At 37.1% G+C, this 16,250-nt stretch overlaps 1 protein-coding gene across 7 annotated transcripts in view; it reads right to left on the reverse strand.

Moving 5' to 3' along the window:
- Positions 1-535: 535 nt before the first annotated feature.
- NIN (ninein) overlaps positions 536-16,250 on the reverse strand; it is a 118,070-nt gene continuing 102,355 nt past the window's right edge. For 4 of the 7 annotated variants that reach the window (XM_049897921.1, XM_049897919.1, XM_049897918.1 and 1 more), the window contains 4 exons: positions 15,510-15,611; positions 10,797-10,997; positions 7,085-7,198; positions 536-4,724 (listed from right to left, as the gene is read on the reverse strand). In XM_049897921.1, coding sequence (XP_049753878.1) covers positions 4,515-4,724; positions 7,085-7,198; positions 10,797-10,997; positions 15,510-15,611 — 627 coding nt within the window. In that variant the 3' untranslated portion in view covers positions 536-4,514. Of the gene's footprint in view, positions 4,725-6,807; positions 7,199-8,881; positions 9,168-10,796; positions 10,998-15,509; positions 15,612-16,250 lie in introns of those variants that run through there. The other 3 variants (XM_049897925.1, XM_049897923.1, XM_049897924.1) reach the window with 3 other exon arrangements.

A 16,250-nucleotide genomic window follows, 5' to 3' on the forward strand; every position in this document is an offset into this window, starting at 1 on the left:
ATAAAGGCAGTGTGAGGTTGGTATAAAAACTTTGAAAATAGGGCTTATAAGATAGGACTAGATTGGCCCAACTTTTCCACATTTTGGTATTCAGCATATTAACCTAATGTGCTTTTGTGTGAACTTTTTGTGTCCTCTAATTGCATGTATTTCATCACTCATGAGCAACCCAATTAAGCAAGTCTGAGCCACCAATTAAGATGGTAAAGTAAAATACAGGCACCTCTGAAGCACCCAAAATCTCAAGCAAGACCTTGCCTGAGGTTAGGTCAGGATTTTAGAGCTAAAAACTGTCTGGTGTGAAAGGCATTAATTCTTTGTAAGGAATGGAGTTCCAGTGGTTTAAATCATAACAAATCACTTGGGGATCTTTTTAAAATGCAGATTCCAGTTAAATAGGTCTGGAGTGGGGGCTGAGATTCTGTATCTGTAGAATGTGTTTAATGCAATATTTTGATGCTTTCACTCTAAAGACCAACGATAAACACACTGAAATTGTTTAGAAAAGTTCAGGATATATAGAAAACAAGAGCCATGCTTACAAAATTATTTATTTATTTACATTTTAAGCTGATGTTAAAATATTTCTAAGATAGAAGAGCTAAGATGAAATATACAAAGCCAATATAAATACATAAACACTAATCTTTATCTGAACAGAATTCTATAGATAGCTTTAGATGAACTCAGGCTCTCTCCACCTCAGGTTTTCCTTCAATGTTCCTTTAAATCATGCTGTGATAATGTCTCCCTGATAAGAATAAATTTAATTTGTATCATCCAAAGAAGCTGAAAAGCAAAAAGCCAGCTTTGATAATTTGTTATGGAACAACTATCCACATGCCATAAAACCAAAATTACTTTACAGTGCTGAAATGGTCAGTTAGGTCCAAATATGATATAAAAGATAAGTTTTAAATATGGAACGACATGGTTTAATATGCATTGACTTGGTTTTTGTCATTACTTTTATATTATTCCCATAAGTCATTACAGGTAATCAAATCAAAACAGGGCTTGTTTAATACTCTTACAAAGCTCTTGGCCTTGCCTTGATTGAGAGTATCTTTAAGATGCTGGCAATACAATACCTTTCCCTTTCTCCACTCAGCAAAAAAGAGGAGTCAATCACAAGAATCACAAAAATAAAAAATTCATTTTTTACCTTTAAAAACCAAAGTCCCTCATAAAGCTATATTCATCTTTAAAAAAATAGTTCCTCAAAACAATACCTGCCCTGGGTATTGATGCATTATTGAAATACTAAACCTGTAAGATCTCCTCCCATACTTTGCAAGTCTATGACTTTGTGATCTACTTATGTAAAATATGCTGAAGAGTAAATATACAAGCAATACATTTGAAGCTTCTGGGAAGGAGTCACATTTACGAGTTTTTAAAATCTGGGTTTAGAAGAGTTTCAGAAAAATAAGTACAACAAAATACTTTGATTGGTTCTATCTTTCCTCTTCTATTTCCCTCCCTTCACAAATTTGAGCTTAAGAGTTCAGGCTTCTAAAAAGCAGAAGAAAGCAAAATAGAATAATGTATGTTTTACTACCTACATTTTCCTCTTCTTAGTGTAAAGTATTATCATAACAAAAGCAAGCTTGATTCCCTTTCCTTGAAAAGAAGATCCTGTCTTCTAACTGTTCTTAAGAAGTTAAAATAAAGTTTTAAAAAATCCAGTGCTTTTAATAAACAAGCAGCTAAATGCCTATAACATATAACTTGCAATTTTGAAGAGTGCTATTTCAAGTCTGAAAGCAAATATTAAACACTTAATTTTAACAGTTTGAACGTAATCTCTTTAAAAGGTCTTTTAAAAGCTGTAAGCTATCTTATAAATTGCAGTTAAATTCCCACTCTAGTCTACAAAAATAAACTGCTGCACAAATGCATAAATTTAACATATCTATCTTTTTTTTATATGATACTTTTCACATTGATTTTTTTCCCCAATCTTTTAGGTGGATTAAAGCAAGAAATTAAGCACCTACATTTTGGTTAAATTAACTGTCACTTGAGCAGCATTTGATTTTGGATAAAGGGATTTTAAATGTAGTCTAAAACTTTCCAGAAAGTCGTATTTACAATCATTTTACAGCATTTTATATACATATAAATACAAATTTGTAGGAAGTAAACAAATTATACTTTTCATAATAAAAAAACCGCAACAAATGTGATCACATGCTAAGCCAGCTATTTTGAGAAATATGCTTGGTGCTCAGTTGCAATGGCAATAACCTTGAGTAACTTGAAGCATATTACATAAATACACCATAGATACTTAGTTTTATTTTTGACCATAGTCTATGTCTAGCCACACTTTTAAGTGAAAAAAATTCCCTGTTAAAGTGAATGCCATACAAATAGTTGAGTTTACTAGGAATGTTTACATTGGACAAGAAAGATTTAGGGAAGATATGATAACCACCAGCCAGAAGATATGATAGCAGATGTCAAATATTTTGAAGTGTAATTATAAGAAAGGATTGAGATTATTTTTCTAAGAAGAAACCAGGACTTTTTGATAAGAGCTGTCCAAAAATTAAAAGGTCGGTTTCACCAGTGGGAATTCCCAGTCCTATAAACCACCATGCCTTATCAGGACTCTGGTAGCACAGACTCCTGGGTTGGCAGGTGGGACTAGAGGATGGTTAGGCCCCAAGGAACCCTGAGGTTCCTTGATGGAAATTATTTAGAGACTGAGTGTCTGACATTATATGACTAAGTAGGCAGTTTGCCTTATCATATGTTCCTTTTCATAAAAAAAAAAAATAAAGTGGTGTCTAATTCTGCTATTATATCTCTTGTAAGCTGATGGGAATGGCCTTCCTGGAATACACCAAAGTGAATTTTTCTCATCTAATTCCTCTCCCACAAAAACAAGCAGGTGGCTTTGATGAGTTTTTTTAGTGTCTTGACATATAGCAAGTCCTCTACCAACTTCTGGGTGAAGTAGCCTAGAAGCAGAGATAGTACAATGAAACCTGTGAGAGCCAGAAACTGACACGACTGCCTTGTTTTTTCAGGTCTTGTGAGTTTTCCACCTTTGACAAGGGTGCAGTCTTACCACTTTTCTGTCACTTGTTTAGTGGAAAATATCTGAGTTTTCCTTCTCTGACAAGTTTCCGCCTTGCACAGGTTCAGACTTTCGTGGGTTTTACTGTACTTGGAAAAAAATGTTACTCAATCTAAAATGTCTGCTGTGTGATAAAGTCCTGGTCTTGAGCCTGAATGGAAAGTCCTATTTGGCAGTCCTTTACTGTAGGTGGCATGCCAATGCTTACCACAGTAAGAAATTCTTATGATCAGATTCTCGATATAGAAGAGTAAGAAGTGTGCAAATTTTGACCTATATTAACACAAACAAAAAAGCTTCTTCCACAAATTAGAATAGGTTTTTTACTCTAAAATCAAGGCCCTTCCCCAGAAGATTAAATTCATTAAAAATGTAGAAATAAAAATTTTACTATGGTTGTAAATACATAAGATAAATAAATAAGGTCATGTGGTTTATACATTTCAAATGTTTAAAGAGGCCCTACATTAGTTCAGGAAGACAGTTTAAGGTATTATTCCCTGAGTTCTTGAGGTAACCCCAAATGTAAGTTCATGGACTCTAAGACTTTAGAATAGGAAAACCCACATGGTTTGCTTCTCTCTCTTCCAAGAGTAGCTTTTAACTCCAAAGTGGTTTCTTTCAGTGCTTTCCTTGTAGTTGAGATGTTTTAAGAATGTGGCTTTATAAAACATTTCTTGGAAGACAAGCTCCCAAATGGCGGGGGGGGGGGAATGAAAAGGCTATTGAAAGAAAGTAAAGTATTAACATTAGTTAACAGTGCAGTTTAGTGAATCAGTTTTGTATCTGTAATACATCAAGAATGGTAATACTGTCATAGATGTTAGACTGTAGAGTTCTACGGACTCAAGCTTTTCGGATTTCTGTGGGCAAACGTGAGTCCAGTTTTCTTATCAAACAGAAAGTCTACCAATTAATTCAAAGACCCAAAACTATTAGAAACAGAATGACTTTTCAGTATGTATATGTGTAATCCCAAAACACCTAAATATTTGGTTTTAACATAAAGTTCAAAATAATTATTCTAATCAGATTTCAAATGTAAATATCTGCAATTTACATTTAGATTTGTACACAACAGTAATTTTTAAAACTTCTTCAAAACTTGGGTTTTAAGGTTCTTGAACTGTTTTCATATATTTGCCTTCTTGGTATTCGTAGAATATTAAAAAAAATAAATAAATAGAAAGTTTAAGAATAATATAAACAGTGAAATATGTGAATATTTGTTCGAAACTCCTGTAAGGATCTATTTAGAAAAACTAATTACAATGAATGGAGATGCCAATCCTTTGCTGGCAGTTTTAGGTTAGGCTTAATTTTAAGCTATTAAAGGTTAAAAAAGGGGGGTGGGGCGGGATGTTTTGAGAACCTACTGAAATGTTCCATCCATTTCAGTAAAGTGCAAAAATATTCTTTGGCTTGGCTATGACCTCAGAGGAGGTGTAGAAGTCAATGGCGCTGGTGTCAGATTCCTGACTATATTACTGAGGCTGGCAATCTTCTCTTCTAAGAGGTAATTCTTCTTCTCTGCCGTTTTCTGTCGCTGCTCAGTCACTTCCAGAGCTTTCAATAACTGGGCATTTTCAACATACAAATCCTTCACCATCTCATCTGCTTTAGTATTCTTGCAGAGCTAGAAATAGAATCAGAAACATCTTGACTCCATTTCGGTAATTCTGCTTTTAAGTTTAAGGTCTGACATAAAGACAGTTGTCTATAAAGGCAAATTATATTCTTTTATTTACAGTACAGTTCTAACATCAGACCTGGTATCAGGGGTACAAGTGGAGCAAACTTATTTTTTCCGAGGTGTTTCTTTGCACAACGTTTGTAGAAGTTACTGATAAAAAGAACAGATTGACAATCGAGGGGTCAAAACTGAGTTGTTTTTTTTTTTAATGAACTTCTTTATTCCAATGTTTGTTCTTTATTCATTCTCTAAAAATTTCAAAATACTCTTATAACCTAAGTTGCTGAAGTGCACAGTGTAGATTATGTTGAATCTGCTCTTAACATCAGATGCTTGAGCTTCCCATTTATAATAAAATCTACTGATTATTTTAAAATCTGGCTCATGTATTATAACAAAGAGATAATATTTGAGTAGTTACTTTTTCTTAGCTGTCCCTCTTTTATATAAAGCCTTACTCAGAAGGTATACTCTAGTATCAAACCAAAAAACCTCATGTTAGAATATATAGTCTGGGTTGGGGTAAGAAAACTTGTCAGAAGCCTTGGGATAATTTTATTATTGCTTCTGTGGTGAATAGCTTCCAATCCTCCCTTCCCTCGTACCTCCAACTCCTCATTTTACACCCAGGGCATCTAAAAGCAGGCAGGACATCTAAAAGTATAAAGGTTTAAGGGGATAAAGAGCAACCTGAAGAGTGGCTAATTAATTTATTAGCATTTCAGAGAGCAAGGATAAGGACCTAATACTCTGAAACCCAGAACCTAGATGACTGGCAGGTGTAACATACTAACACTTCAGAACCTACTGCTTTTCATACAACTTCTTTCCTTCCCCCCTCTCGTTCTCCCTCCCTTTTTTGCTTTCATTAAAAATCTTTTGATAGCTCTTCATCACCTACAGAATAAAATTCAAACTCCTTGGCTCAGTACGCAAGGCTCTCTGCTGCTCTGCTCCTGCCTTCCTCTCCCGCCTCTTCTCCTGCCCCTTCCAGGACAGGAATGGCTAACACGAAAGGGTCTGTAGATGTCCACATCCCATATGTTGTCACAACTGCATGATGCTCCCATAGCCTCAAATGTCCCTCCCACATTTCTGCACTTGTCCAAATCATATTCAACCCTGAAGACTCGGTTTAGGAGGCCTTCGGGAGGAGTTCTTTAAATTCCTGGGCTGGATCAATTATCTCTACTCTGTCTTCCTCTCTGTAGAAAATAGAGTCAACCCTATTTTCTGGATTTTTGAACCTAACGCCGGCCAAATGCTTGGCACCTTGAAGGTGTACTAGAATTTGCACTCCATATGGGTTTTTTTTTTATGGGTAGGGACTTTGTTTTGTCCACTGCTGTATCTCCAGTACCTAGAGCAGGACCTGGCACAGAGTAACTACGTGTTGAATGAATGATTAAAGGATTGAATGGATAAGTGTTTATTGAACAGGACTTTCTATTTCTCTCTTCTCTGTGTCTTAAAACATGGGGCAAAAGATGGATCCTGTCTGCCTGTGCATTCAGACTCTCTTGAGATTATTCTCCCTAGGTTTTACGTACATAGAAAACCAGGCTGGGCGATTTCTATCTCCCTTCCCACGAGTCCATCTCAATCTCAGTTTCCACAGAATTTATAAACCCTCCTGGAAGTAGCCTTCCCTCCATGTCTCTTCAGTGGATATACAACTAATGTCTAAACTCCGAGGCCACCCCTGCTACTAGGAAGTGAAAATGATCAGATTGCTTAGCGGTCTTAGAATTTGGAGTGCGGGCTGATTCTAGGCAAATTTTTTTTTGGAGTTTGGCTACAGCGGTAAGGTACTTTATGAGGTTGTCACAAGCTGTTGGTAACAAGAAAGCTAAAAGTTCCATTTATTGCTAGTCTCCTTCCCTGTAATTTTTTACCATTATCATTTTTCTGTATATTTAGATAGGAACATTTCCTGGCTTGGGCAGGGAAAAAACAAAAACAAAAAAGCTGTAAATATTCAATCTGAGGCACTGACACCTCCTTAGGAATGCTTTAGGTCTATGTGAGTCACTGTCAGCCAATATACAATTTTTAATTGTGGAAAAATATATGCCTTAAAAGAGCTTTGGAAAAAATGATACAGAATAGAATAGAACACAGAATTTGTATTTTGTAGGGGAGGGGGGGAGAGATTTCTAAGTTCTTGTAGACATTTAAATAGTAGAATTTGCCTTTATTAGACAACAACAGAAGTTAACAAGTTAATGGCAATAAAGGAATGTACAGCTGGAGTTAAAACTGGAATGTGGAGTGGGTGGGCAGAGATGACCAGGGAGGCTCACTTGTTCTTTGAGCTGATTCACTTTCTCCTGGAGAAGCCTTTTCACCAGTTTTAGTTTCTGTTCAACTTCCATCATTCGTTCCTCCATGACAGTTACTAGTTGTTCCTGGTTTACCTGCAGGGAAGAAGGAAAGTGTATTATCATTTGAAAATCATGCCACACTGAAAAGAAAACACTAGTAGAGTATTTCCCCCCCCAAGATGCCTGGAGAAAGGAGAACAAATGCTTTGTCTTTGAAACAGGAAGGATGGATTTCTGGTGAAATGGGAATTCTGGTTGCACATGTTAGAAAAGTAATCCTATCAGAGAAGGAATCAAAGACAAAAAACTAAAACAAAAAGAATCTTACCTGTGTTACCATCTTCCCCTGAGATAAAACAAAATTCTTAAAACCCAAACTGTCCCATAGGGTTTCCCAGGAGTGGCTGGTGGATTCAAACTGCTGACCTTTTGGTTAGCAGCTGAGCTCTTAAGCACTGCACCACCAGGGCTCTAATACCTAGTTGTACTTCTACAAAAATGAGCATCCAAAGTAAATAGAAAAGATGGTTTTCACTCATGCATCTGTGATTTGGGTCTGTGTAATACTGTGGGCCTCTCAACAGTGAAATAAAAACTGAGTTTTCAGAATTGCCTAATATGTCCAATGAGCTGAAAATATGTGTGTCTGTTTTTCCTTTGAAATGGCTGGTTACTATAAGAGTGTTAGTGTTTTTTCTTCATTACAATCAGCCTCTTCCTGCCAGTTATTCTAGTCATCTGTTTCCCAATTTGACTTGTCAATGTGAAGCAAACATCTGGTTTGAAGGATTGGTTTATCAACAGAACAGATTTAAAATTAAGGATCTTCTCCCTGCAAACAGTTTTAGATAAAACAATAGGGCAGGAAAAGAACCCCGGCCTTTCCTTCCTCCTCTCCTCACACAACAGTGATAAATTAAGGAGTACATGGTTCTCAGAGCAGACAGACCTAGAGAGCTTGGAGTGTAACTGACTGCCCTCCTTCTCCCCCACAAATCTACCAAAATGTCTACATAAGGAACTACAGATTTCAAAAGGTTCTTCAAATGTTTAAACAAAGCTCAGAAGTTAATGGCTGATGGCATAACTTGGCTATAAAACATTCTTTAAAACATATCCTTTAAAATGCAAGCAGAATGATCAAACATGAGTTGAAAGTCAACATATTTGGATATTAAATAGTAGCAGTTACACAATCATAAATGAAGCAACTAAATCATGTGACTAATTTGAATGCAAAAATTTTAGTAGGCAAGAGTCTAATGCAGAAAGTAAATTTCAAGAAACCAGGCCTTGAGAACACCTAGCTTTTAAAAAAGCCCTGTATTTTAAAAAATATAATAGCTCTTTAAAGTTCAAACTTTAATGGAAAGTACCCAATTTCCACTTGCTTAAAAAATAAAGTAAAACAAAAAAAACAGCAAAGGAAAACAAAAAAAACCCCACATAATAACAATGAATTCAAGGAACATGGTGTATGGCAAAAGAGTGGGAGGAAGAGGAAGAACAAAAGGAGTCATATATTTAAAATTTATTTTATTGTTTCATCAAAACTTTCGTTTTTCCTGTCAAAAAGTATTATACATCTTATACAAAACAGTATAAATATTCCTGATTTTCTTCAAATTCCATATATAAAAGTAGTACCTTTTGTGAAAAATAGTTACAACATATGGAATGAGAAAATATATAGAATACATCCTTTCGAGAATTTCAAATCCACACTCTTTAAATAGTATAAATAAAATGATTTGTAACATGCTGAAATTTGTGAATTTGATTCACAAACTCTGTCATTTCTACATAAATAAATAAGAGACATAATACTGCAGAGGCTTAACAATAACAGTAATAATAATAATAATTTAAAAGAGCACTTGATTCCAAAACATTTCTCAGCTTATGTCTCTGTGTCTGTGTGTTGGCTGTGTGTGTGTGGATGTGTGCATTAGAGTATCTGCTGCCATGGTAAGAAATGCCATCAATAGCAGCCCAGTTTTCACAGGTGCCCAATCCTTCTGTAGGAATCTGCATGCACTGCTCGCTGCTCCGGCGTCAAGGCCTAGAGAAAGAAGGCAAGTGGTACACTTCACCCTGGTGTCAAGATTATACTTTTGGGGAGGTCTAAATTCACACACTGATAATGCAAGCAGTCTTTAGATGCACATACATTAACACCGCATAAGCAAGCAAAGCAACACAAAGGCAGAAGAAATCACATCACTCCACACACACAGACAACGTGCAGGTTCTAACCGCATCCTGTAATCTTAAATTTTGGGTCAGCTCAGTCACGAAGCAGGAGAGCCTGCAGGTGGCATTTTACAGAGCAATATACAGTCTATCTTGTCATCTGGCTGGATTTTTTTTTTTATTGTTAAACATTGGTGGGTGGGCTGGGAAGAGAATACTTTCAAAACAGTGTGCATGGGAAAGCAACAAGCAGAATCTTAGCTCAAGCATTTGGTTTGGGATATCCATTAATAACTGACATCAAGGTTTTATATTTCAATTATAAAATGAAGAGTGGAAGCATCCATCCAATGCCCCACTATCACAATTTTAATTTGAAAATTTAATTTTAATATATGGAAATTGAAGTAGTATGGGAAAGCTTCCAAAAACATGGATTTTAAAACATAGAAGACAAATTTGTTTAAAAAGTTTCATTAGACAGGTACATCATGACAAAGCAGAGATACACAGTAGTAGGAGAGGAAAGCAGGAAAACAGAACTGCTCCACGTCTAATGACAATGTTAATGTGACTCTGCAAAGCCACTTTGTGGGGACATCAGAAAAAAAGAGGTGGGAAATTCTTTACCAAATGTTTACCGAGAGGCAAAGTATCTAACAACAGAAGTGCATTCAAACCAGAAAGAATTTAGAATTTATGCAGAAATGAATTTCTTTAGAATTTAGAAAAATTAATTTAGCATTTCAAGAGAGTACTTTTTATTTCTTTATTCCCAATTCTGAATAAATTAAATGGGCAAGACCAAGGAGTTACAAGACTTCTGAAAAAGGATAATTACGAATGAAGTACTAATGAAATAACAATCTGAAAAACTAGGTAAGAAGACTGTGTCTGGTACTGAGCAGGGATAATGCTAATTCAAAGGAAAGGGAAAGAAGATATTTTCTTAAAAACAGAGTTTTCAAACAAGATCATTTTTAAAAATTAAGTTAACTGTGCCACCAGGGCTCCATGCCAACTAAAAAATTTGTGAAAAGTCCCTACTTGTGAATTCCATGGAACTGAGTAGGCTCCACCCAGTAGCTACAGGAAAACTCAGGATGCTTTGTTGGTAGCTCATATCCTAGGAATACACTTGAATTTTTAACAGTTTTGGGGTCAGACAATAACGCTATGCCAGTTGCACACCATGTTCAAGTGCTCCTGCTACTTTATTACACCTGTGTAAGGGAGCCCCAGGACACTTAATCATCCAGCTTAGAAGGTGAGAGCGCAAAAGTAACACAGCAAAAAAAAAAAATACAACGTAGTAGAGCTGCAGTTCCGTGAATTTGTAACACAGGTAAGGTGTAACTCTCTGACAGAAGATATTTGGGACCTTTATCCCTGCTTTTCAACTGGTATAACTTTTAAACAAACAGGTAAAAATTAGACAGGCAACCCATCAGATCTGAGTTTACTACTAAAGAAAAAAAAGAAAGAACTGCATTCATACCTGTGGTGTGTTAGTTTCGGAGGTCCTGTTTTCAAGTTCTTCCCGCAGGCGCCGGTTGATCCTTTCGGCCTGTAGCAGCTGATGTTGAAGCTGCAGAAATTGCTCCCTGGGCACCATCGGACAGGCTTGCTGCTGGAGCAGCTGCAGATCCCAAGCATGAGGGGGTGGGCTAAGCATCACAGTGGACCTCAGGTGCTGCATCTGAAGGACAAGGGCAAAGCCTGGTCAGCTGCATGCCTTTAATCACAGAGCTGCCCTTGAAGGTGTCAACCAGGGAGTAATGAAGCCTATGAATTCATTATTGGCCTCTACTACCCACTGATAGCTTGGAAATTGGACAGCACATGAGCCTGAGTCAGATGTAAATGGAAGAGTCATTTTGCTTAGGAGATAGTAGAATTAATCAATAAGCAGACCTTCTTAACAGTTTTAGATTTAAAAAATAGCATTTCCTCATGAGGTAAACAACATACACGTTGTTGTTAGATGTCATCAAGTCAATTGCAACTCATAGCAACCCTACAGGACACAGCAGAACTGCCCCGTAGTTTTTCTAGGCTGTAATATTTACAGGAGCAGATCACCAGGTCTTTTCTTCCATGGAGCCACTGGGTGGGTTCAAACCACCAACCCTGTGGTTAGCCCCAAACGTTTAACTGTTGTGCTGTCAAGGTCCCTTCATAATATGCATAATACATCTTAATTCTACTTCATTTTTTCTTACACCAGGACAAAATTTAATTTAATTAGATTATCCCTATATATATATATATATATATTTTTTTTTTCAATGGGTTGAAGTAGGAAAATTAGGAGAGAAAGTGGTTATACTTTAGGGTTCTGCCACTTTACTTACCTTTCATAAAGATTCTTAAACGCAAATGTTCAATGCCTACATATTTTCCAACCCCAAGTCTGCAATTTTTTCAAAGAATCTTGCCTTACATCTAAAAATATTTTAACCTACGTTAGTTTATCAATGTGTAGTTATAACCTTAAATAGCACAATAAGACAGGCAATTCTGGCACATGAGGCAATATTCCAGAACACCTGGGAACTGGAATACATAGGAGTATTTGTTCAAGACAATGAGAAAATGGTATATGTATCAACATGCCAATCAAAGACAGGGTAAGGAGAATGCACTGCCTCTTGGCCAGCGAAAAGCATGCCACCTCATATCTGTCTACACGTTCAGCAGTCACACGGCTCAATGGAAAAAACAAACATGCAACAAACATGACCGAGCACTAAAGAGGAAGCATCCCCAGGCCTGTGAGAAGGGGCAAAAGGCCCTTACAACTAAATGTAAATGTTATCATGAAACTTCAGAGCCACTATCCATTTCCTTAAATCTGAATCTCTGAGGTGGACCATTACCCAGTTCCAAATACTTCTAGTTGTAGATGCAGAAAACCCACACTTTATTTTCAGGAATAGTGGATATGGAGAATTATATTCCCATCATTTTATATCAGAGAGATAATTTTCACATACAATGCTTTAAATACTGAGGAAAATCCTGGCATAAAAGTAAATGGAGCCATATTCCACAGTTAAATCAAAATGAAAATGAATACTGGCTCTTACCTTAAGTACTTATTGTTATAGTCAGTAGAAACGATTACATGAACAAGGAGTTTAATGAGATGTCTCCATGCTATGAAAGTTCATTGAAAAGAATGTTCTACCTTCACACACTATCTCAGGCAGAGAACTGCACCCTTCTCTGCTAGTTCCAACCACTGAGTTCTAGATACAGGTTAGCCACAGACAAGAAAAACAAACAAAAGAAAATTACAGGAGTTATAAAAAGAGGAAGAAAGGTATGAGTTATAAAAGAAAAAGAACAGTACCAGTCAGGTATTACATACATGAGTACGTGTGCTTTCGTCAGTAAGTTTGTGAAGGACCAACATTTACATTTCTTTGCATATAAATTTTGCAGACAAAAATGTCTTATAGCTCTAATTCTGCAACTGCTCCCTCACCTACTGCAATTTGGTTGGTTTCTGAGTTTGCCACCGTTTCTTCCACCCATCCCAATATAATTATTTAGAAGATTCCAGGTCCAGTATGGAATGGATCTGATGTTAGAGAGGTATGGAATATAAGGTATAAGGCATTTTTGTTGATCACGTGCCTGAGCTGTTGTCTGTCACGGAGGTATGCAGCAGGCTTGAAAACTGCTGATATAGTCTATAATCCTCCCCCCCACTGCCCCGAAGGTTCAAGTGAATTATTTATAGAACATTACCTCATATAGCTGAAAAAGCCCTGAGAGTCAAATTCTAACTCTAACTCTTCAATGTTCTAGTCCAATGATTTGGGATCTTTAGCTACACTCTGAGTATGTATTACATAAGGTCAATGACTTTTAAACTGGTATACAGGGATAAGGAGAGACCCCTCTCCTCAAGGGAGCACATACCTCAGACTAGAATCACCTGGAACGCTTTTCTCAAATACCTCGATTCCCAAGATTCTGATGTAGGAACATCTCCCTGACTGCCCACTGTCCTTCACCCCAACCAAGTGAGAATCCCTGCCAGAGTGAGAGGAACAGACCTACCCCTCATGTGAGCTTGGACACAAAAAACGGTGTGAGAACCACTATAGAGCCCCCCAAATTGGCCTAATCTATAGATATCATAACATAAAATAAAAATCTAATTTGCATAAATCTACACAGAGTTAATGGCTTAGTCTTATTTCCTACTGAAAGCTTCATTAAAGTAGATAGTGTATGATGTTCTTTTCAGTGTTCAAATGAACAGCCATGCTTCTTCCTTAGTTAAGCAGCTCCAGTGCCAAGAATACTCCATTTCCCTTGTCCATTAGCAAATGTTTACTACCAGATCAGGGAGAAAAGTTATGAATGGAAATTGCTTATAACAGCTGGCAATGCAGTGTGGGGCTGGAAAGAAGAGGGATTCTGAGACCAGCTACAGCAGGTCAGAGAAGAATTGGCCTGTTGTCGGAGCATTTGAAAAGGATCTAAGAGTGATTAAGTATACCCTGTTAGGGTGGGTTACACTTCAATTTGAACTAGACATTGTTGGGCTTGGCTTCAGATATCTTATTCATTAGAGTGTATAATTACTTCATCAGAAAAGCGTACCTATATCTAAATACAGCCCACAGCTCAAGGTATTGAACACATTTATTAGATGCTGTCAGAAAAAGAAAAAAATGTTTGGATTACACTCTTTATAGCTTTACTAATCTCCCCATTAGTGGATAAATCAGAGAACATAAAATTGATAGAAACCTCTGTGGTCATTTAAATGTCAACACAGTATGTTCGCCCATTATTTCATATTTAAAACCAAGCATCTATTTAAAGTTATCTTTGCATATGTCCAGCTTCTTAAGAAAAAATATAAATCTCTCTCTTCCTTCCTATAATTCTGGCTTACAAATGTACATATACATAGTATAATTTAAGAACACAAAAAGACATTTTATACCCATGCTTCTCTACTTTATATAAATTTCACAGTTCACTAAATGTTGGATCAATAATTGACCAATATTTTCATCTACCCAAAGCAAAGTATCTCAATGAAATTTATTTATTAATGATGATTTGTACATAACTTGTTTTATATCCTATAATTGTGCCCAGTTTTCATAAAGCAATCTGGTAGGCTATAAACCACATATCCAAGGTGACAAGTTTTACATACCGGTTTTTTTTTTTTTTTGTACTTTATGAAGGCTTACAGAACAAATCAGCTTTTCATTAAACAGTTAGTACACGTATTGTTTTATGACATTGGTTATCAACCCCATGACATGTCAACACTCTCCCTTCTTGACTTTGGGTTCCCTATTACCAGCTTTCTTGTTCCCTCTTGCCTTCTTGTCCTTGCCCGTCCTTGCCCCTGGGCTGGCGTGCCCCTTGAGTCTCGTTTTGTTTTATGGGCCTGTCTAACCTTTGGCTGAAGGGTAAACCTCAGGAGTGACTTCATTACTAAGCTAAAAGGGTATCCAGGGGCCATATTCTCGGGGTTTTTCCACTCTCTGTCACGCCAGTAAGTCTGGTCTCTTTTTGTGAGTTAGAATTTTGTTCTACATTTTCCTCTAGCTCTGTCCGGGACCCTCTATTGTGATCCCTGTCAGAGTAGTCAGTGGTGGTAGCCAAGCACTATCTAGTTGTACTTACATGCTCATTTTTATGTTTATCAGATATGACTCTCAAAAGACAGTGCTGAGTTACAAATGTAGCAATGAACAATGGCAGCACTTTAAAATAAAACTTTTAAATACTAATACTTTCAAAATTCCCTGTCTAGACTTCCTAATGTAAGAGGTTGTTAGAGAGCAACAATTATCTCTAAAACCTTTCAACACAGGAGGTCTCAGGACACTGTTACAACCACAGCGCTGGCCACAGAGCCCTGGGCCCCTTGGCTGGTGTCAGACTGAGTTCCTGCCATCTCAGATTGCTTGAGGTAACAGGCCTTTGCATCTTAGAATAATCATCATTCTTCCTTCCTCTGTAAATCAGTGTAGATTCCTTCCTATGACTGAGTAATTAAGCAAAAACATCTATCAAACTCGGCAAGACGGACCGAAGAATTCAGCCTGGCAGTATTCTTAGATTTTCACAACAGGAGTTCAATGCCATGTCTAGTCTCTCCCAACAAATGGCTCATTCGTGGATTAAAATATTCTTTACAGCTAAGGCCATTTGCTTAAAAACTTACCTCCGTTAGCTGCTCATCCAGTTTTACTTGCTTCTTTTTCAGGCCTTCATTTTCCAAGTGAATTGTTTCTAATTCTCGTTCAAGGGAATTCATCTGACTGACCTATTAGAAAACAAAAATAAGTTTTCTTAAAAAACAAAACAAAAGCAACTGAGTTGCTCTACTTTATATCAACAAATCTATGCTATCAGAAATCTTAACTCTTGGAGGAAAATCAAGTTAATTTGGTGACAGAAAACAAACAGCGACAGAATTTAGTGCATTGTTTACATTTAATTCTACCTTCACCTGTTGCAAGTGAGTTGATTCTGACTCAGTTGATCAAACCCACGTGTCTCAGAGTAGAACTGTGCTCCACAGGGAGCAGATCACCAGGCCTTTCTTCTGAGGTGCTTCTAGGTGGATTTGAACCACCAACCTTTCAGTTAGTAGCCCAGCACTTAACCATTTGTATCGCCCAAAAAAAAAAAAAGGCAAACCCGTTGCCGTCGAGTCAATTCCGACTCATAGAGACCCTAAAGGACAAAGTAGACCCACCCCATAGGGTTTCCAAGGAGAGCCTAGTGGATTCAAACTGCCGACCTCCTGGTTAGCAGCCCTAGCCCTTAACCACTATGCCACCAGGGTTTCCCCAGGGACTCCTTACGTTCAAGTAATCTAGTTTTAATCACCACTCCTCACATGATGGATTCCTTAAGGCAGATGGATTTCAAACTTTGATGCCACCCACTATAACATATG

The sequence above is a fragment of the Elephas maximus genome, chromosome 10, assembly GCF_024166365.1.
Source record: "Elephas maximus indicus isolate mEleMax1 chromosome 10, mEleMax1 primary haplotype, whole genome shotgun sequence".
NCBI classification, from domain to species: Eukaryota; Metazoa; Chordata; class Mammalia; order Proboscidea; family Elephantidae; genus Elephas; species Elephas maximus.